The sequence below is a fragment of the Lithobates pipiens genome, unplaced genomic scaffold (genome assembly GCF_037356315.1).
Source record: "Lithobates pipiens isolate NorthernLeopardFrog02 unplaced genomic scaffold, aLitPip1_a1.2 Scaffold_13, whole genome shotgun sequence".
In the NCBI taxonomy this organism is placed as follows: Eukaryota; Metazoa; Chordata; class Amphibia; order Anura; family Ranidae; genus Lithobates; species Lithobates pipiens.
In genome coordinates this window covers 249,247,200-249,268,490 of record NW_027507718.1, presented here as the reverse complement: position 1 = coordinate 249,268,490, position 21,291 = coordinate 249,247,200, and the positions used below count along the sequence as shown (strand labels likewise).

Sequence of the window (21,291 nt, the reverse complement as noted above, 5' to 3'; positions counted from 1 at the left end):
AGCATATAGTAATCTAATTAGTAAGTAAATAATAAGTATTTAAGAAGAGCACATGATGACTGACAGGACAGATCTATAAAACTTATTTAACCAAAGGCCTGTAATGATATATCCGCTCAATATATATTTTCAAAACTTTTAGATACACAGGTAAGGACAGTCCACAAAGCAGTCTTTGCAAGCAAGAGAGGTCGGAGTAAGGCAAGATAAAGCAATTACTGCAATAGCTGTAAGCTGTAAATTGAGACCAGTTCCTCCTTAAAGGGATTGTAAAGTAAAATTTTTTTTTTTAATAACAAACATGGTATACTTACCTCCACTGTGCAGCTCGGTTTGCACAGAGTGGCCCCGAACCTGCTCTTCTGTCTCTGCTTCCTCCCGCAAGTACTTCTCACGTTCATGCGAGCTCCCTCACATGGTGAGAAGCACCTACAGGCGCGCTCCTGTGATACAGCCGGCGGCTATAGCCGCTCACTGTATTACATTGCCCCGCCCCCAGCGCTCCGCGTCATTGGATGTGATTGACAGCAGCACGAGCCAAAGGCTGTGCTGCTTTCAATCCATCCACTCCAGCCAATCAGCGGCCAGGCTGAGTGGTGAAGATGACGGCAGGGGCGATGCAAAAAAAAATAATAATAATAATTTCTTTATTATTATATTTTTAAATAAAAAAAAAAGACATTTCTTTAATATTCATAAAAAACATCAAACACATTAGGATTGATCGTTATACGACACATATTCTGTATATCATGATACACGATGTATAAGAGTCTGGATGCAAAGGGTGGTATTTCCCCAGCTACTTGTTATTGATATCCACCATGTGTATAGGCAATAGATGGTTCCAAATGTTGGGGATGGCAAACGCATTTCAAAATACATATGAAATCTTCTTAAGGGATATTAATTCCACTCTGCAACATAGAACAGCTTTGTTTAGAATCTATACATTGCTACAACATATAAAGGGGAATATAAAGAGGTAATTTTGTCAATTAAAACAAAACAAACCAGCCTCTCCTAGGTAGTACAGCATAAAGTGTTCAAAGACAATCACTAAACTATAAGTGATAGACATCAAACTGGGAACACTTTCACATGCTTAAAAAGGAACACTTACGTGCAAGTAAGATCCTGTAAAGCCGCGTACACACGACCGGACTTTCCGGCAGACTAGGTCCGACGGTCTTCCCGACGGACTTTCGGCGCAGTTCCAATGGACTTTCTGAGCAAACGGACTAAGTCCGTTCGAATGTCGGTTTGTTTTGAAGGTGATGACGTAAGACAGGACTAGAAAAGGAAGTTCAATAGCCAGTAGCCAATAGCTTCCCTTGCGTCATATTTGGTCCATTGGACCAGCATACAGATGAACGGTTTTCACAATAGGAATTGGGTCCGTCGGACAGATTTGCAACATGTTCTTTTTATAGGTCCGTCTGATTTTTTAAATGAAAAATGATCGGATTAGCCCACACACAATCAGATTGTCTGGTGGAATGTTTCAGTCGGACCTAATCTGATGGAAAGTCCAGTCGCGTGTACGCGGCATTAGGGATGAGAAATTCCAATTGCCTTTATAAGGTGTATTGTGTTTGTTGGGCTGTGTCCCAGTAGAGATCCACTGGCAGCCCATGGATAAAAAACGACTGCCTTCAATTATTTTGTGGAGCGATTATCTGCCCACATCGTTCAGAGGAGAAGGAGAAATGGCGGCTGGTGTGGTCTAATGCTGTGGATGGATTTCCACTCCACAACCAGTCCAGCTATGGGGCAGAGATGCACATGCCCCCATCCACATAGCAGACAATGAACAAATACCCCTGTGAGAACACAGGGGTCTTCCTGTGCTAGGTGTTGCCATAGTGACAACAGTGCTTAAACAATATGGCACTCTAAATGGGAGAAAGTCTTAGCCAATATACAGCAATCAACTCTATTTACCACTTCAGCCCCAGAAGAATTTACCCCCTTCCTGACCAGAGCACTTTGTGCGATTCGGCACTGCGTCGCTTTAACTGACAATTGCGCGGTTGTGCGACGTTGCACCCAAACAAAATTGACGTCCTTTTTTTCCCCACAAATAGAGCTTTCTTTTGGTGATATTTGATCACCTCTGTGATTTTAGTTTTTTGCGCTATAAACAAAACAATGGCGACAATTTTTAAATAAAAGCAGTTTAGGTCGATATGTATTCTTCTACATATTTTTGGTAAAAAATAAAAATAAAAAATCGCAAGAAGCGTATATTGATTGGTTTGCGCAAAAGTTATAGCAACTACAATATAAGGGATAGATTTATGTGCATTTTATTATTAACCACTTCCCACCCGGCCAATGCACATAAACGGCCGTCTACTTCTGATAGGACGTTCAGGAACGTCCATCAGAAGGAGCGGGATCGCGCGCGCGCGTGCCCACGCAGCGGCGCGATCCCGATGCGCCCGTGTCACCCGGACATGGTGCATCTCAGATCGTCAGGAGGGCTCTCTGATTGGCCCTCCTGATCACATGACGGCCGTGTCCAATCACGGCCATCATGTGATGTAAACAAACAGCCGGTTGCTAGGCAATCGGCTCCTCCTCTCCTCACACAGAAGTCATCGCTGAGGAGAGGAGAGCAGATCGCTGCAGCCTGCTGATGATCAGTGAGTATGAGCTGTTTTTTACAGCTTTTTACTCACTGATCACCAGTCTAGTGTAATACACAACACACCACACAGTATAAACACAGTCCCCACATATGTCCCCAAAACATACATGTCCCTAAAACATACATGTCCCCAAATAATAAAAACACATGTCCCTAATAATAAAAACATGTCCCCCACATATGTCCCACTAAAATCTCATGTTCCAATGATTATCTGCACACGTATATACGTGATCACCTGCACACATATGTACATGATCATTTGCGTACATATGTCCATGATCACACAAACCAATTATTATACACTTAACGGAATTTTTTTTACCAAAAACATGTAGCAGAATACATTTTGGCTTAAATTTATGACAAAATTTGATTTTATTGGATTTCTTTTAAAATAGAAAAAAGAAAATATTGTTTTTTTTCCAAATTTCCGCTTTTTTGCGCTTATATCGCAAAAAATAAAAAGTCGTGAATAAATACCACCAAAATAAAGCTCTATTTGTGCGAACAAAATGATAAAAATTTCATTTGGGTACAGTATAGCATGACCGCGCAATTGTCACTGAAAGCGCTAGAGCGATGAAAGCTGAAAATTGGGCTGGGAAGGAAGGGGGCGAAAGTGCCCTGTATTGTAGTGGTTAATTTTACATTAATTTATGGCGGACACATCGTACACTATTTTGGGACCATTGTCATTTATGCAGCGATCTGTGCTATAAAAATGCACTGATTATTGTGTAAATGACACTAGCAGAGAAGGGGTTAAACTCTAGGGGGCTCAGGGGTCTAAGTCTGTCCTAGGGAGTGATTCTAACTGTGGGGGGGTGGGCTACCTAGGACATGACAGTGATCACAGCTCCCGATGACAGGGAGCAGTAGATTTCTGTCCTGTCACTAGGCAGAATGCCTTGTTTACGGGGGAATGCCTTGTTTAGATAAGCATCTCCCCATTCTGCCGCTGCGTGACACGTTTGCAGGACACCGATGGACATAGAGTCCGCGGGTCCTGCGGCCGCGGTCACAGAGCACGTGGCCGCGGGCGCACCCACCCACAATGCTGCATCTTAAAGGGGATGTACCTGTACGCCCATTTGCACAGCCATGCTATTCTGCCAACGTATACCGTCGCGCACTGGTTAGCAAGCGTAATATTTCAAATGATTAACCCCATAGGTGTCTAAAAGTACTATTCTCCTATTCACTAGTCCTTGAATTTAAGAGTAATCTTCATGGGAAAAGAAAAGAAAAAATTTAAAAAGAGAAAAAAGAAAAGAGAAACAGCATATGACGGATATTATCCCAAATAATACATTTGATGAAGTATAGAGAACAAGTATAAGCCTATTCATAGCATACTTGTATTTGTGTAGCTTTTTTCATCAGTTTTTCCAGAGCAGAAGCCCTCCAAAAAGGGTCTAAAGCTTTCAGCTTGGCAAAGGGTTAATTCTGCTTTAAAGCAGAACTTCACTCATTTTTCATTTTTCCATCTATTAAATCTCCTGCCATTGTTGTTTTAACTTTGGATAGTAAAACATTTTTTTTCTGCCAGTAAACACCTTATACAGCCCACTTCCTGTTTCTTGTCCGGTCATTAGCCTAGGCTTATGACATCATGCACAGCTCTCTCTCTCACTCTTGTGAGAGTTTGCCAGGAAGGGGGGGGAGTCATAAGAGGGCCAATGAGTGCTGCAGAGCTGGAGGTGTGTCTGTGTAAATCCAGGAAGTGAACAGACAGCAGCTTCAGATGCCCACAGTTAAAATGGATGCAGCCAGGTTAAATAAAGGGAGATTTCTGTAGCATATTTGTAAAGTACAGAATCAGAATATATATAAAATAATAGGCAAAGTGGTTGGAGGCAAGCTTCAGAATGGCAAAGATGTTTTTATTACAAATTATGTGAGCAGACTGCAGATCCTCTTTAAATCTGAGCTAAACCCACTGGTTTAACTGTTTCCCAAAAAAGTCAAGTTAAAAATGTTCAATAGATTGTGAAAAGAAATACCTAAAGCAGAACAAAACTCTGCACTCTTTTGCAGCAAAATGAGCCACTATTTTAGCCTTTATTTAGATTTGGAGTTGCCATAGTGTAGCACACATGGATAGCTAACACAATACAGGCATACCCCACTTTTAAGTACACAATGGGGTTTATTTACTAAAGCTGGAAAGTGCAAAATCAGGCTCACTTCTGCGTAGAAACCAATGAACTTCCAGGTTTTATTACCAAAGCTTAATTGAACAATCTGGGGTTAGAAGCTGATTGGTTTCTATGCAGAAGTGAGCCTGATTTTGCACTTTCCAGCTTTAGTAAATAAACCCCATTGTGTACTTAAAAGTGGGGTATGCCTGCAGATATTTGAGGGCTTGAAAGTTCAACTGAGAGCTGACAAACGCACACTAGCAACTGTGACAGCTATCCCCAGAGGCATGCCTTGAATGTACTGATAGCAGAACTTCAGTCATTTTTTCATCTTTCCGTCTATTAAATCTTCTGCCCTTGTTGTTTTAACTTTGGATAGTAAATAATTTTTTTTCTGCCAGTAAATACCTTATACAGCCCACTTCCGGTTTCTTATCTGGAAAAAAGCCTAGGCTTATGACATCATGCATAGCTCTCTCTTGTAAGAGTTTGCCAGGAAAGGAGTGGGGATGAGTCATAAGAGGGCCAAAGATAGCTGCAGAGCTGGAGGTGTGCCTCTGTGTGTCTGTGTAAATCTAGGAAGTGAACAGGCAGCAGCTTCAGCTGCCCACAGTTAAAATGGATACAGCCAGACTTAGTAGAGGGAGACCTCTGCAGCATATTTGACAAGTACAGAATCCAGGGCTGCATGCTAAACTCCGCAAGTGTGCCATGGGTTGGACACCCCTGAATAAGAGCCATATTTGAAAGTAGATCATTAAAGCGATTGTAAAATAAAATAATAAACATGTTATACTCATCTGCTCTGTGCAATGGTATTGCACAAAGCGGCCCCAATCCCGATCCTCTTCTTGTCAAGTCTCAAGACAGCACTGTCGGCTCATCCTCTTCTCGGTGCACCAGCATAGAAAGCTGCTTCATATCCTAACAGGGCACACTTACGGGGTTCGCTCCGAAGCCAGGCTGTGTTTGTACCTATTGAGCAACTTGCCCCCCGTTTCCTCCTCCCAGGATCTGACAGCAGCAGGAGCAAATGAGTCCTATGAGGAGGGAAAAAGAGAGCAGCGCTGCTGCACTCAGGCACAGCGCTGGATCCAGATAGGTCTCGGGTAAGTATTTAGACCCCTTTCACACTGGCAGTGCCAGCCCCTTAGCACTAAAGCGCCACTCGTTTTTGCAGTGCTTTAGCACTGTTTTAGCATCACTTTTAAGCCACTAGCGGGGCACTTTTTTCCCAAAAAATGGGAAAAGTCCAGTTTGGCCGCACTTTCAAAACACTTCTCAGGCGTTTTGCAATCCATTGCAATGGGCAGGGCGTTTTGGGAGCGCTATTTTCAGGGCTCCCAAACAGCCCCAAAGATGATGCTTGCAGGACTTTTCATAACATCCCACAAGCGCAGCGCCCCAGTGTGAAAAGTTACACTGCAATGAATGGGAGGCGGTTTGCAGGCACTTTTCAGAGGCTATTTCTAGCGCTAAAGTGCCTGAAAACTGCCTCAGTGTGAAAGTAGCCTAAGGGAAGTGAGGGGATGATAGAACCAATGAGACATTTTTTATCCTAATGCAGGGAATGCAATAAAGTAAAAAATGCCAAGTGCAGAGATACCGCTCTAGTCTCCAATCCCACGATAGAAATATCCACCTTAATTGGACCTCACCGGTGCTGGCTCTGCTCATAATGAAGTAGAAAGAAGAAGTTCCTGGATGGCCGCACTTCAGAAAGGCATCTTTATTTAGTTGAATACAATCTAAAATACAGTCACATCATCAGAGCATGGCAGACAGGGTAGATATTCTAACGCGTTTCACGCCTCAACGGCGCTTAATCGTAGCTGATGATTTTGGATTTTATTCAACTAAATAAAGATGCCTTTCTGAAGTGGGACCATCCAGGAACTTCTTCTTTCTAAGGTAAAAAATGCCCTGCCTTTAGAACCACTTTAAATCAGAAATGTTAGGAAACTGTACATAAAAGTGTTTTGTGTTGTAACCTAAAAAAATGTTCTCTTGGTGTTCTCAGAATGGTCTTCCATCAGCAGAGAAGCCTTATATATTCAATGGAGACTTTGTAGATAGAGGGAAACAGTCGATTGAGATCTTGATGATCCTTTTTGCATTCCTGCTGGTCTACCCAAAGTCTGTCCATTTAAACCGAGGAAATCATGAAGACTATATAGTCAATTTAAGGTAGGGTCTACAAAACAGCAAATAAGTAATTTATGCCACAGATATATATGTTTTTGCAATAAAATAGTGATTTATATTGTGTTTTTCAGGTATGGATTTACAAAAGAAGTAATGAAAAAATATAAGGTATGCATGTGAAATGTATTACATTTAACAAAATAAATTTCAAGTGTACCTTTCAAATGTAAGGTCCACATATACTGTCCAAGACCCCTCCCCCTTTGAAAATCACTTGATGTTCCTAAATGAAAAATGTAACTTTAAGGCTGGGTTCACACCTATGAGAATTGGATGCGGGCAGCCGCATCCAAAATGTGATTGGCTCTCTATGGACCCAGTTCATATATCTCCAGGGCAGCTGTGGAGCGCACTGCACAAAAACGCTGTGCGTCTTTGGCTCCATTTCAGGGCCAAATTCAGGCAAAAATTCTGCCCTGATTGGTCCCTGAATCGGAGAACATGGACGCACAGTGTTGCTGTGTGGTCTGTGGCGGGTTTAGGTGTGAACTGAGCCTTAAGAAAAATGGCGTCACACTCCTTCCAGCAAGTTCCTGGGGAATACATAGCAGCCAAAATCTTGCGAATAAACACTCTTGCAAAGAACTGAAATGTTTTCTTACAGGATTTTGCCTGCTTTGCAATTGCCCAGTAATTGTCCAAGAAAGCCGATGTTATCATCTGTACCGCAAGGTCTGCTTTATTAAAGCGTTTGTTACCTCAACATTTCATTTTCCTGATATGTGCCTGCTGTACCATGTACTTGTATGAGAAAGTATACTGGTCTCTTTGTACTGCTTCCTTTATGTGAAATCCCTGGTGTTCCTGCCAGTCCCTCTGCTTTCCTATTAAATACTGACCACACTATGCAGGAGAGCACACTTTAGCTATGCTGGGAACTCAGCCTACTCTCCTCCAATGATCAGACTTGTCCTGACATGTCCCCCCTGCACAGCCTTTCACTGCAAAGCTCAGTGTGCTGCTGCTTCTCCTCCCCCAGCTCTTATGCAGCCAAGAACAGAGGGAAAGTACTCACTTATTAAAAAGGGGAAAAAAGGTGTTTATAATGTTTTATTTTTATATATATATATATCTATACAAAAATTATTTGCTTTTTACTTCTATTATAAACATAATGGTTTTACAAGGTGATCGTTTACAATCACTTTAATGTGTTAACGAATACAGAGCTGCATTAAAGCAGTATTAAACCAAAAAGATATTTTTCGTCCGAGCAAAGTTTTCACGTTTGTCCCTTTGGATATTGTTGGACGAACTGATTGGCTGCCAAAAGCTGTGTACGAACGATCAGACTATCGCAAAATTATTCCTAAATGTATCTTCTGATTATCTGATCGTGTGTACAAGGCATTAATCTAAAATGAGAAAGACAGTTTTGCCTATAGTTCTACTTTAAAGTGGTTCTACAGGCTGAATATTTTTTTTTCTAAGTGTAACTGTAACTGATTATTAAGTGTAAGCTGGAGTTTGGCTTCAATGGGTTAAGTGTATTTTAATATGCTAATACACTTAACACTACCCTCCCCCGACTGATAATGCTGCTGTCTCTGCTGTGCCTCCTGTTCTCATTCATCCAGAGTTGTGTCTCCTTAATACAGGAGGTATGTTACTGGTAGGGTTGCCACCTGTTCAGAATTCACTCGGACAGTCCGGGTTTTGAAACATAAGTACGGGTTTCAGGTGGACTGAAACCCGGACATATTATTTAGCTTAGGTTGTGGCTCCCCAAGTAACCAGGATAGTCGCATACATCCGGGAGCTGCGGGCGGCTGTCTGGGGGCAGGTTCAGCACCACTGGGGGGGGCAGGGCGATGATATTAGCAAGAGCAATCTGGTTACACCCACTGCGCACTGCATGACTACTTTTCTTGAGGCACCCAAAGGTGTCCCAGGCCGCTAAAGTGTTCGGGTTTGGCTTGAAAAAATGGTGGCAACCCTAGTTACTGGCCAGATCATCAGGCGAAAATGGAGTCGAAAAAACAAAACAAAAGAAAGTGTATGCAGCCACCACATCTAATGATTGTAAGCTGCAATACATTTTTGGTTTTGGGTTTAATACAACTTTAATTTGTGTCTTTTATAGCTACCAGGAGATCAGCTTTAAGCATACAGGGGGCAGCAGTCAATTCTGCTAGCTATGTTTTCAGGGTGATCAGCATGTGCTCAATATTGATGTGGAACCAAATTTAAATTGACAGAACCTTGTGATTACAGATAAAAATGTGACATGCAAGTTTTTTACTAAATGGTAGAGGAAGAAGAACAAAAAATATCAAAAGTACTTCTAACAATTAGGCTCCGTTCACACCTGAGTATTGCGCAGCAAAAGCTGCTGCAACGTGTTTTTTTAGTTCTTTTATGAGCCCCCTTGGCTCCAAAAACGTTTCAAAGAAGCTCATGTACTAAATCTTGCCACAGAGCCAGGAGTGTTTGCGGTTGCGATTTTTGCTGCGATTGTAGCGCGTTTTATCGCTTGACATTTGCAGCAAGATCGCACATTGTTCGGGGTGTCATTAGAAAATAAATAAATGCATTCTGCGTTTCTTGATTCTGCAATCACATGTAGGGTCATAGCGATTCTGTCCATGATAAAAGTCACTCAGGTGTGAATGGAGCCTTACAGTATTGACTGTATAAGGTTAATAGTTTATTGCATTTTTATTTTTTATTTGTAAAGTGTGTTCTATGTAGGTAGTAGAAGCAACATACACTATATTACCAAAAGTATTGGGACACATGTTTTACATGCACATGAACTTTAATGGCATCCCAGTCTTAGTCCGTAAGGTTCAATATTTAGTTGGCCCACCCTTTGCAGCTATAACAGCTTCAACTCTTCTGGGGAGGCTGTCCACAAGGTTTAGAAGTGTGTCTATGGGAATGTTTGACCATTTTTTCAGAAGCGCATTTGTGAGGTCAGGCACTGAAGTTGGACGAGAAGGCCTGGCTCGCAGTCTCTGCTCTAATTCATCCCAAAGGTGTTCTATCAGGTGGAGGTCAGGACTCTGTGCAGTCCAGTCAAGTTCCTCCACCCCAAACTCGCTCATCCATGTCTTTATGGACCTTGCTTTGTGCACTGGTGCGCAGTCATGTTGGAACAGGAAGGGGCCATCCCCAAACTGTTGCCACAAAGTTAGGAGCATGAAATTGTCCAAAATGTGGTAAGCTGACGCATTAAGAGTTCCCTTCACTGGAACTAAGGGGCCAAGCCCAACACCTTAAAAACACCATAATTGCCCCTCCACCAAATAATTTGGACCAGTGCACAAAGCAAGGTCCATAAAGACATGGATAAGCAAGTTTGAGGTGGAGGAACTTGTCTGGCCTGCACAGAGTCCTGACCTCCACCCGATAGAACGCCTTTGGGATGAATTAGAGCGGAGACTGCGAGCCAGGCCTTCTTGTCCACATCAGTGCCTGACCTCACAAATGCGATTCTGGAATAATGGTCAAACATTCCTATAGACACACTTCTAAACCTTGTGGACAGCCTTCCCAGAAGAGTTGAAGCTGTTATAGATGCAGAGGGTGGGCCAACTCAATATGGAACCCTACGGACTAAGACTGGGGTGCCATTAAAGTTCATAGGGGTGTAAAGGCAGGTGTCCCAATATTTTTGGTAATATAGTGTATGTTTGTGCTCCATTATTGATATGTAAGCGATATGTAAGTACAGCAATTACTTATAACTTTCCTTTAATATTGATATTAAAGGTTCATGGGAAGAAAATCCTCAAAATGTTGCAAAGTGTATTTAGCTGGCTTCCTTTAGCAGCTATAATTGATCAAAAAATATTAATTACCCATGGAGGAGTGTCAGATTCTACTGACTTAGAGATGCTATCTAAAATAAAACGACACAAGGTAAGATATGTACACTTTCTATTTATCATTATCTGAAAAATGACTAATTGCACTATGACCATTGCCACAAACTACCGGATCCCATTGCTGTTCCCCAAACTATTCAATGTATCAGACGATAATGCTTAAGTGCAAGCTGTTGGAGAATTCTGTCTTCTTTTTACCCTTTTTTTTTAATGCAAAGAAAGAATCTTACAAATATTTGGAGACAATGGATAAGTAAATGCAACCGAATCTAGTCCACCCAAAACTGATAATTCTTTATTTGGTACAGAATTTATTGGCGATTTGATTTCCTACCCACTGATTTTGTTATCTCTCTAGTGGGTTGCAACGGGTTATACCTGTAAGGGGTGCGATCTCTGCTCCTCAGTTTCTTAGGTCTACCCCTGACCACTATTTCAAGGAGGTTTAACTCACCTTTTCCTTACAATATAGAAAATGCAGCTGAGTGAGATTCCATTGTGTGAGGTTACAAGAATGCAAGCATGTACGGTAGGTCTCATTAATGGACAGGGTTTATTCAGACTAGCCTGCACGCTAAAATGGGATGTTTTACATGCAGGCAGGGGTCCAATATTTAGGGGTGGTGCCTTGTTTTCTTACAATGTAAGGAACAGTTTAAATTATTTTTCTTTTTTTTTTAACTTCTATACACAGCATGTTTTGCATTTTTATGCACCGCATCACAAGCCACAAAGCACATTCACGGTATATATAAATTAATATGCAAAGTGGTTGGTCTTATCTATGGCCAGCTTTACACTTTAATGTCTTGCCAGCCTTTCTTGAGAATTTGAATTGCTTTTATTATAGCCAAAATGTAGTGGTTTATTTTTATTTATTTATTTATTTTGGATAGAACAAAGAGGGACTTGAACAAGTCCAACTGAATGTGAATACTTAATACCAGCTATACCATAACCTGGATAAATTAGAACTTTCACAAAGAGAAAGAATTAGGAAGGTTTTTTATATATATATAATTTATGACCTCATAGCAGAAATAGCCCCTGACTTCCTGTTTCTGTGACACCAGGACATGAAATGGGAGATGTGGTTGTCACTGGGGCGATAAGACATAGGCAGCAATACCAGCATTGTTATGCTCTGTACACACGGTTGGACATTCCGACCACAAAATCCGTCAGATTTTTTTCAGACGGATTTTCTCCGAAACTTGTGTTGCATACAGACGGTCGCACAAAGTTTTCGGAAAATCCGATCGTTCTAAATGAGGTGACGTCAAACACATACGTCAGGACTATAAACGTGCCAGTAGCCAATAGCTTTCGTCTCTTAGTTTATTCTGAGCATGTGTGGCTCTTTGTTCGTCGGAATTGTCTACACACGATCAGAATTTATGCGATCGCATTTTGTTGTCAGAAAATTTTAGATCCTGCTCTCAGCTTTGTGCGTCGGAGAATCCGACTGAAAAAGTCAGATAGAGCCCACACACGATCGGATTTTCCGACAACATAATCCGATCTGACTTTTTCCATCGGAATTTCAGATCGTGTGTACAGGGCATTAGAATGTATTTCCCCTCCCAAATCTACAATAAATGTATTGTATGTTTCACTGTTGGGGACATTTCTGATCAGGTCTTGAGATGAAGTCAGGAGAAATCTGACCAACAAGGCCACAGACAGCAATAAAAACTGAGGAAAGACTTGATTTGAGCTTGAAATAGACCAGTAACAAATTGCTATTGCTGCACCTCAATTTAAACTAGAGCAATATTTAAAAATGATATACTGTACCATCTTATGCCGCAAACACGCGCCTGGACTTTCCGGCAGACTAGGTCTGACGGTCTTCCCAATGGACTTTCGGCGCAGTTCTGAGGGACTTTCCAAAGGAACGGACTTAGCCACACACGATCGTATTGTCTGACGGACTAATCCCTTCGGACTTAGTCTGCCGGAAAGTCCGGTCGTGTGTACGTGGCATAAGTGTGAGAAAAAGTAAAATATGATCATAGAACAACACAGAAATGAAAAAAAATACATAAGTGACTATTAAACTGCTTTTGTTTAGTTTGCATCTACTTTGCGGCCTAGAAAAAAGAAAGACAAGATGAGCAAGATAGAAGAAAAGACTGATCAGGGTAAATGTACAAATGGAGAAAACACGCTAACAGTGGCATCATCTTGGCAGCCCCCAAGGAGTGGTTCTTTCTCCTATAGCTCCAGTCCAAGCCTCCTACCCAATTATAAGGGGAAACGATCAGCTAGTAGCCCCACCACCATGACAACTGACAGAAAAGAGATCTCTCAACGAGTGAAGCAAGCTGTGGACAAAGAACTAGTAAAATGTCGAAGACAAGTGGGTTTCACTGAGACCATTCGTGAGCCAGGCAGTCCAGTGTCTGTTTCTGATTCTGAATCAGAATCTGGAGAAATGCAAGAGTATGACATGGACAATGAAGACAGAAAGCAGGTAAATGTAGCTTATTTCCACATATTTTACAATTCCTTTCAAACAGAAGATAGTTTTAGTCTTTAAATCATCAAATAAATGTGGTCATCCCTGACCATAACCCCTATAGTGCCATTTGTACCCTATTGGCTCCAAAACATCAGATTTATTAAGGAGCTAAACAAACAGGAGGTCAGCATAGTCTGAAACACATGCTATGAAGTCTGATGTGTATTATTACATAGTTGAAGTATAATTTGAATAAGATATCCCTGCCTGGACAATGCTGCTAGATAATGCTTTATGTACACTGGCCTACATTTGTCATGGCTAATGGCCAATGGTCAAAACTTTCCTATCCTGAACATGATTCTTCTGTGTTTAGGAGAGGGAGGTTGAAGCTTACCTAATCGATGCAGCTCCTAAACTCTGCTAAAATCCTCTGTGTGACAGGTAGACTTTTATGGAGTTGAGTATAGAAGCTTTGGCGAAAAAACACGAAAAGCTCCTAAACTCAAGTTTCAGAGCTGCCAGTGTATGCTAGTGTACATGACACACAACAGTGTTGTTACCTCTTTTTTCATGAATTGAACTCTCTGCTTCATTATTTAGAATTGATTTTTCAAGCTACTTTTATATTATATATTATTAAAGAATCGCACCAGGCATTGGTATGTTATACATAGTTACAATGGTCGCTTGGACCAATGTAACTATGTATGCACCATACATGGCCAGTGCTCCTGGAAGTTACTTCAGTGATCAGCTACTTCAGTGATCTTCGCTTGCTTCAGGGTCCCGTCCTGAGTGGCTGCCCTGCTGCCTTCTGAAGACAGAAAGTTGGCTACTGAGCACGGATGCTATTTAGAGAATGTTTTGCATTTCCTGAATGAATGCAAAGTGCTTTTGGATTGGATGAGGTGGGGGCAGTAATGTCACACTATCCACCTTGTCCAATCAGAGAACACTTTGCAGTCATTCAACAAAAAAGGCAAAGCATTCTGAAGGGCATAAGAATAGCGGCCCACCTTCTGTGTTTGAAATGCAGGAGAGCAGCCACTCGTTGCAGCACCGGTAAGCAAGTGATGATCACTGGAGTAGCGGTGTCTATTTCAGTGATTTCCAACTTCCCGGGGCCAGGTATACTATATACAGAGTTACATTGGGCCAAACTAGACCAAAGTAACTATGTATAGCATACCAATGCCTGGAATTATTCTTTAAGATGTTAAAGCGGAGGTCCACCCTAAAGTGGACCTTCCGCTCATTGGAACCCTCCCGCGCCACAATTGGCACCTTTCAGGGGGGAGGGGGGTGCAGATACCTGTACAGTACAGGTATCTGCACCCACTTCCGGGATAGCTCTCTGCGGAAAGGGGCGTAGATTACACCCCTTTCCGAAAGTCCCCCGCTGCCTGCTGGGAAACACACAGCTCCCAGAGGCAGCGGGTCCATCCTTATTGCGCAGCGCGACTCGCGCATGCGCAGTAGGGAACCGGGAAATGAAGCCAAAAGGCTCCACTTCCTAATTCCCATATCCAAGATGGCGGCGGCAGCACCCGAGAGACGATCGAGAGATCGGCTTCGGGTGCCGACATCGCGGGCGCGCTGGACAGGTAAGTGTCACTATTTTAAAAGTCAGCAGCTGCAGTATTTGTAGCTGCTGGCTTTTAAAAAAAAAAAAAAAAAACGCGGACTCCCGGCGGACTCCCGCTTTAAAGACACATTGGGGGAGATTTGTCAAACCTGGTGCACACAGAGTGTGGTGCAGCTCTGCATAAAAACCAATCAGTTTTCAGGTTTTATTGTCAAAGCTTAATTGAACAAGCTGAAGTTAGAAGCTGATTGGCTATCATGGCTGCACCAGATTTTGCACTATCAAGTTTTAGTAAATCAACCACATTGCATGCTGTATGCCCTGCATCAAAATGCAATATAATAACTTACTTAACTAACTTATCAGTCCCTAGATGTAATGTCTGCATTTGTTTTCTTATTTAGCGTTAAGTATATTTCATGCAAGTGCAGAAAGATACCTATTAATCCTGCCAAAATTCCAGTGTTCTTGTAGCTACCTAAAAACTAAACCAAAATCTTAATGTTATAAGCAGGGGATGTCTTTAACCACTCGTGCAGCTATGGACACTATCCACTGCAATATCACATTTATAGACTTCCTCCCCTAGACATGTGCCTGTTTTATCTATACGTAGCAAGGCAGCTTGACAGGAGCCAGTACTTGAACAGAAGCTGAAGCCAATAAATGGTAAAGAATTACTATTTGGGGGGGTGACATATTTTGATAAAAACACTAGTCCAGATTCATAACATTATATTTTCTAGATGGCTACAGTTCAGAATTAATTGATTACTGTATACTGTATTTCTATTTCTTTACATTTATTAAAGCAGTCCATAAGGCTGCACGAATGCATTTAATAACTCTTTAACCCATTAATAGATTGTAGATATTTTGTGGAGTGATCCTATAGCTCAAGATGGCTGCAAGTCAAACACAGTACGTGGAGGAGGATGTTATTTTGGTCCTGATATAACTGAAAAAATCCTGCGAAAACATGGATTACAAATGCTCATCCGCTCTCACGAGTGTAAGCAAGAAGGATATGAGTTTTGCCACAACGGAAAGGTAATTTACAAATTATAATTATTTGCATATAATTAAGAAGATTTAAAAAGAAACCAATATATCTTAGTATATACAGACACACAATCCCTCCTCCGCCACGATTTACCCCAACTAATCACATTGTTTGTTTTTTAAAAAAAAAATATTCAAAGCTCAAAATTCTTACCTAAATCCAGGAGTTTGAGGATCCATCTTTGAGTGTCAATAATGTGATTGGATATTGTCTATTGCTTGTCCACAACAGTGACAAGAGAAAAGGTTCTGGCCAACCAAAATCAGATGCTTTAAAAGCTGTAAGGATTCAGGTGGCTGGTAAACTACAACGAAGCAGCTAGATCCTATACAAAATCTATAATGTACCTGAGAGTACGGTTTGATGGAATGATGGGAAGAGTGTATCTTCCCCAACAAAACAGTTGTAATTCATTAAAGGAGTCAATCCTTCCCATCAACCAGTCATTGTCTATATATATATATATATATATACACATACATATACAGTATCTCCCAAAAGTGAGTACACCCCTTACATTTTTGTAAGTATTTTATTATGTCTTTTCATGTGACAACACTGAAGAAATGAGTGTACAGCTTCTATAACAGTGTAAATTTGCTGTCCCCTCAAAATAACTCAACACACAGCCATTAATGTCTACACTGCTGGCAACAAACGTGAGTACACCCCTAAGTGAAAATGTCCAAATTGGCCCCAATTAGCCATTTTCCCTCCCCGTGTCATGTGACTCATTAGTGTTACAAGGTCTCAGGTGTGACTGGGGAGCAGGTGTGTTAAATTGGGTATTATCACTCTCTCATACTGGTCACTGGAAGTTCAACATGGCACCTAATGGCAAAGAACTCTCTGAGGATCTGAAAAAAATAATTGATGCTCTACATAAAGATGGCCTAGGCTATAAGAAGATGGTCAAGACCCTGAAACTGAGCTGCAGCACGATGGCCAAGACCATACAGTGGTTTAACAGGACAAGTTCCACTCAGAACAGGCCTCGCCATGGTTGACCAAAGAAGTTGAGTGCTTGGCATCATATCCAGAGGTTGTCTTTGGGAAATAGATGTATGAGTTCTGCCAGCATTGCTGAAGAGATTGAAGGGGTGGGGGGTCAGCCTGTCAGTGGTCACACCATATGCCGCACACTGCATCAAATTAGACTGCATGTATGTCGTCCCAGAAGGAATTCTCTTCTAAAGATGATGCACAAGAAAGCCTGCAAACAGTTTGCTGAAGACAAGCAGACTAAGGACATGGATTACTAGAACCATGTCCTGTGGTCTGATGAGACCAAGATAAACTTATTAGGTACAGATGGTGTCAACCGTGTGGCAGCAACCAGGTGAGGAGTACAAAGTGTGTCTTGCCTACAGTCAAGCATGGGGGTGGGAGTGTCATGGTCTGGGGCTGCATGAGTGCTGAGTGCTGCCAGCACTGGGGAGCTACAGTTCATCAAGGGAACCATGAATGCCAACATGTACTGTGATATACTGAAGCAGAGCATGATCCCCTCCCTTCAGAGACTGGGATGCAGGGCAATATTCCAACATGATAATGACCCCAAACACACCACCAAGATGACCACTGCCTTGCAAAAGAAACTGAGGGTAAAGGTGATGGACTGGCCAAGAATGTCTCCAGACCTAAACCCCATTGAGCATATGTGGGACATCCTCAAACAGAAGGTGGAGGAGTCTCTAACATCCACCAGCTCTGTGATGTTGTCATGAAAGTGTGGAAGAAGTGGGTTAAGGCAGTGCTGGAAAATAATGGTGGCCACACCAAATTTTTTATTTAGGGGTATACTCACTTTTGTTGCCAGCAGTTTAGACATTAATGGCTGTGTGTTGAGTTATTTTGAGGGGACAGCAAATGTACACTGTTATACAAGCTGTACGCTCACTACTTTACATTGTAGCAAAGCGTCATTCCTTCAGTGTTGTCACATGAAAAGATATAATAAAATATTTTCAAAAATGTGAGGGGTGTACTCACTTTTGTGAGATAATATATATATATATATATATATATATATATATATATATAGAGTTGTGCTCATTGTGCTCATAGGTTTACATACCCTGGCAGAATTTATGATTTCTTGCCCATTTTTCAGAGAATACGAATGATAATACAAAAATGTTTCTTTCACTCATGGTTAGTGTTTGGCTGAAGCGATTTATTATCGATCAACTGTGTTTACTCTTTTTAAATCATAATCACAACAGAAACTACCCAAATGACCCTGATCAAAAGTTTACATACCCCAGTTCTTAATACTGTGTATTGCCCCCTTTAACATCAATGACAGCTCAAAGTCTTTTGTGCTATTTGTGGATGAGACTCTTTATTTTCTCAGATGGTAAAGCTGCCCATTCCTCTTTGCAAAAAGCCTCCAGTTCCTGTAAATTCTTGGGCTGTCTTGCATGAACTGCACGCTTGAGATCTCCCCAGAGTGGCTCAATGATATTGATACTGAAATGGCCACTCCAAAACCTTCACTTTATTCTGCTGTAGCCAATGACAGGTCGACTTGGCCTTGTGTTTTGGATCATTGTAATGTTGGAATGTCCAAGTAAGTCCCATGCGCAGCTTCCTGTTACTCCAGTATTCTTGATAACATACTGCATTCATCTTGCCATCAATTTTGACCAAATTTCCTGTGCCTTTGTAGCTCACACATCCCCAAAACATCAGCGATCCACCTCCGTGTGTAACAGTAGGAATGGTTACCTCTCATCATAGACCTTGTTGACTCCTCTGAAAATGTAGTGTTTATGGTTGTGGCCAACAAGCTCAATTTTGGTCTTATCACTCCAAATGACTTTATGCCAGAAGGTTTGAGGCTTGTCTCTGTGCTGTTTGGCATACTGCAAGTGGGATACTTTTTTGGCATTTGCGTAGTAATGGCTTTCTTTTGGTGACTCGACCATGCAGCCCATCTTTCTTCAAGTGCCTCCTTATTGTGTCCTGTATTTCACCTGAAGTTATTTGTGGGTTTTCTTTGCATCCCAAACTATTTTCCTGGCAGTTGTGGTTGAAATGTAAGTTGGTCTACCTTTGGTTTCAACAGAACCCCTAATTTTCCACTTCTTGATTAGAGTTTGAACACTGCTGATTGGCATTCTCAATTACTTGGATATCTTTTTAAACTCCTTCCCTGTTTTATACAGTTCAACAGCCTTTTCCCGCAGATCCTTTGACAATTCTTTTGCTTTCCCCATGACTCAGAATCCAGAAACGTCAGTGCAGCACTGAATAAAAGATGCAAGGGCCTACCAGGAACCCAGAATCTCATTGACCTTTTTATACACACACACTAATTACAAGCAAACAGATCACAGGTGAGGATGGTTACCTTTAAAAAGCCAATCAAACCCTTTGTTTCAACTTGTGTGCATGTTATCAGGCTAAAATCACCAGGGTATGTAAACTTTTGATCAGGGTCATTTCTATTGTGATTATAATTTGAAAAGAGTAAACACAGTTGATTGATAATAAATGGCTTCAGCCAAACACTAACCATAAGTGAAAGAAATGTTTTATCATTCATATTCTCTGAAAAATGGCCAATAAATCATAAATTCTGGCAGGGTATATAAACTTATGAGCACAACTGTGTATTTTATATATATATATATATATATATATTATATATATATATATATATATATATATATAATGTATATATATTGGGGTTTCGAGCAGCTACAATCCCACTAGTTGCATAAGCAAAATGGCATCGCTGAAAATTCCAATTGAATTTTCTCCATCAGAGGCAAAGAAAGACCCTTTTCCAATCAAATTGGATCACAGCTCATAGGGGAAAACAACCTGGCATTATGGATCCTGCTGTCCTTCAACCCAGAAGACTGGATCACATTCACTTCCAGTGGCAGTGTCTGGGTATATTTTCCTGTGATCAAACAGTACAGGAAAATGGTAGGTACTCCCCAAACACATCATCCAATGTCCTCAAAATCAAAATGAGAGGAGCTTTTCTTACCCTTCAGCATTTTATCCTTTTATTCAATGGAAGTGAGTCAAGTCACAGCTAGAAAACACCACGGCTGTCACTTAAATAAATTGCAAAGGTGGCACTCCTAGTCTGAATCTTCTATTGCAATCAGTTTTAATTTCAATGGGCAGAAAACTACTTAATCAGTCTGTCAGCAAACCACATTACTGTATGAACCACTCATTAGCAGTTTCACTGAGCCACAGTTTTCCAGATGCAAAGTAATGGTCACTGAACACTAAGTACTTAATAAAAGTCTTCCAAAAATATGAATTACTAACAATGGATCTGATGGCAATAGTTACAATTATTTACTTCACCAGAATGTAGGCAAAGACACATTGATGCAGGAGTGGATTTTTCCACTAGTTTACTTATTTTCTACCTGGTGCCTCTGATTTTAAGAGATTGAGAATGTGAAAATGATTGCAATCCTTGTATTTTGGCCTCACAGGGCATGGTTTTTGCTATTGTGGAGGATGAAAAATTTGGATCCTTGGCCAAATCCTTCTGTGAAGGACCTTCTGGCCCAAGGGCAGTTTGTTAATACATGCCCAGAGAGATTAAAATTGTCAGCCTGGAGTTTGAGTGGGAGAAGATAAGGGCAGGAGGTCTATCAGATTTTGTAGTAGTCACATTACTACAAGCCAGGAAAGTGTCAACACACACACACACACACACACACACACACACACACACACACACACACACACACACACACACACACACACACACACACACATGGATAATATGCCACTAAAGGTAAACTAACCCTTTAACTGATGAAGCCTTCAGACATACAGTACATCTTAGCCAGATGTGATTTTGGAGTGTGCCTGTGGGAATTTGTTTCAAAAGAGCATTTGTGAGGTCAGGAACTGATGTTGGACAAAAAGACCTGCTTCTCAAATTATGTTTCAATGCAACATAAAATGGTTCAATAGAGTTGAGGTAGGGGTTTATGCAGCCACCCCCCCCCCCCCCCCGCACAACTTATTAAACTATGCCTTTAGGAACATAGCTTTGTGCACAGTCATTCTGGAAAAGAAAAAAAGCCTTCCCCTAAATGCAGTAGGATTAGCAGTACCCTTCACAGTAAATATCATAACTCAATAATTTGAAAGGGTGCCTACAAACCTTTGGGTACAGATGCATTAACTAGACATCATTCGTAATAAGTAACCAAAAATCAGTCTGTGCAATCAAAAACCAATATACCCAGGGTTGCAAGCTAATGCTAAAAAGGTAATCTTGCTACACCTCCACAATAACATAATAAAAAAAAACTGTGTAGTCCTGCCCACAAATATACTTGTATAAAAATCATAA

The 21,291-nt window shown here is 41.2% G+C and overlaps 1 protein-coding gene across 1 annotated transcript in view; it reads left to right on the top strand.

Moving 5' to 3' along the window:
- PPEF2 (protein phosphatase with EF-hand domain 2) overlaps nt 1-21,291 on the top strand; it is a 102,557-nt gene that overhangs the window by 68,308 nt on the left and 12,958 nt on the right. The window contains exons 10-14 of the mRNA XM_077476508.1: nt 6,818-6,984; nt 7,074-7,110; nt 10,717-10,866; nt 12,907-13,308; nt 15,749-15,934. Of these exons, the coding sequence (XP_077332634.1) occupies nt 6,818-6,984; nt 7,074-7,110; nt 10,717-10,866; nt 12,907-13,308; nt 15,749-15,934 (942 nt within the window). The remainder of the gene's footprint in view (nt 1-6,817; nt 6,985-7,073; nt 7,111-10,716; nt 10,867-12,906; nt 13,309-15,748; nt 15,935-21,291) is intronic.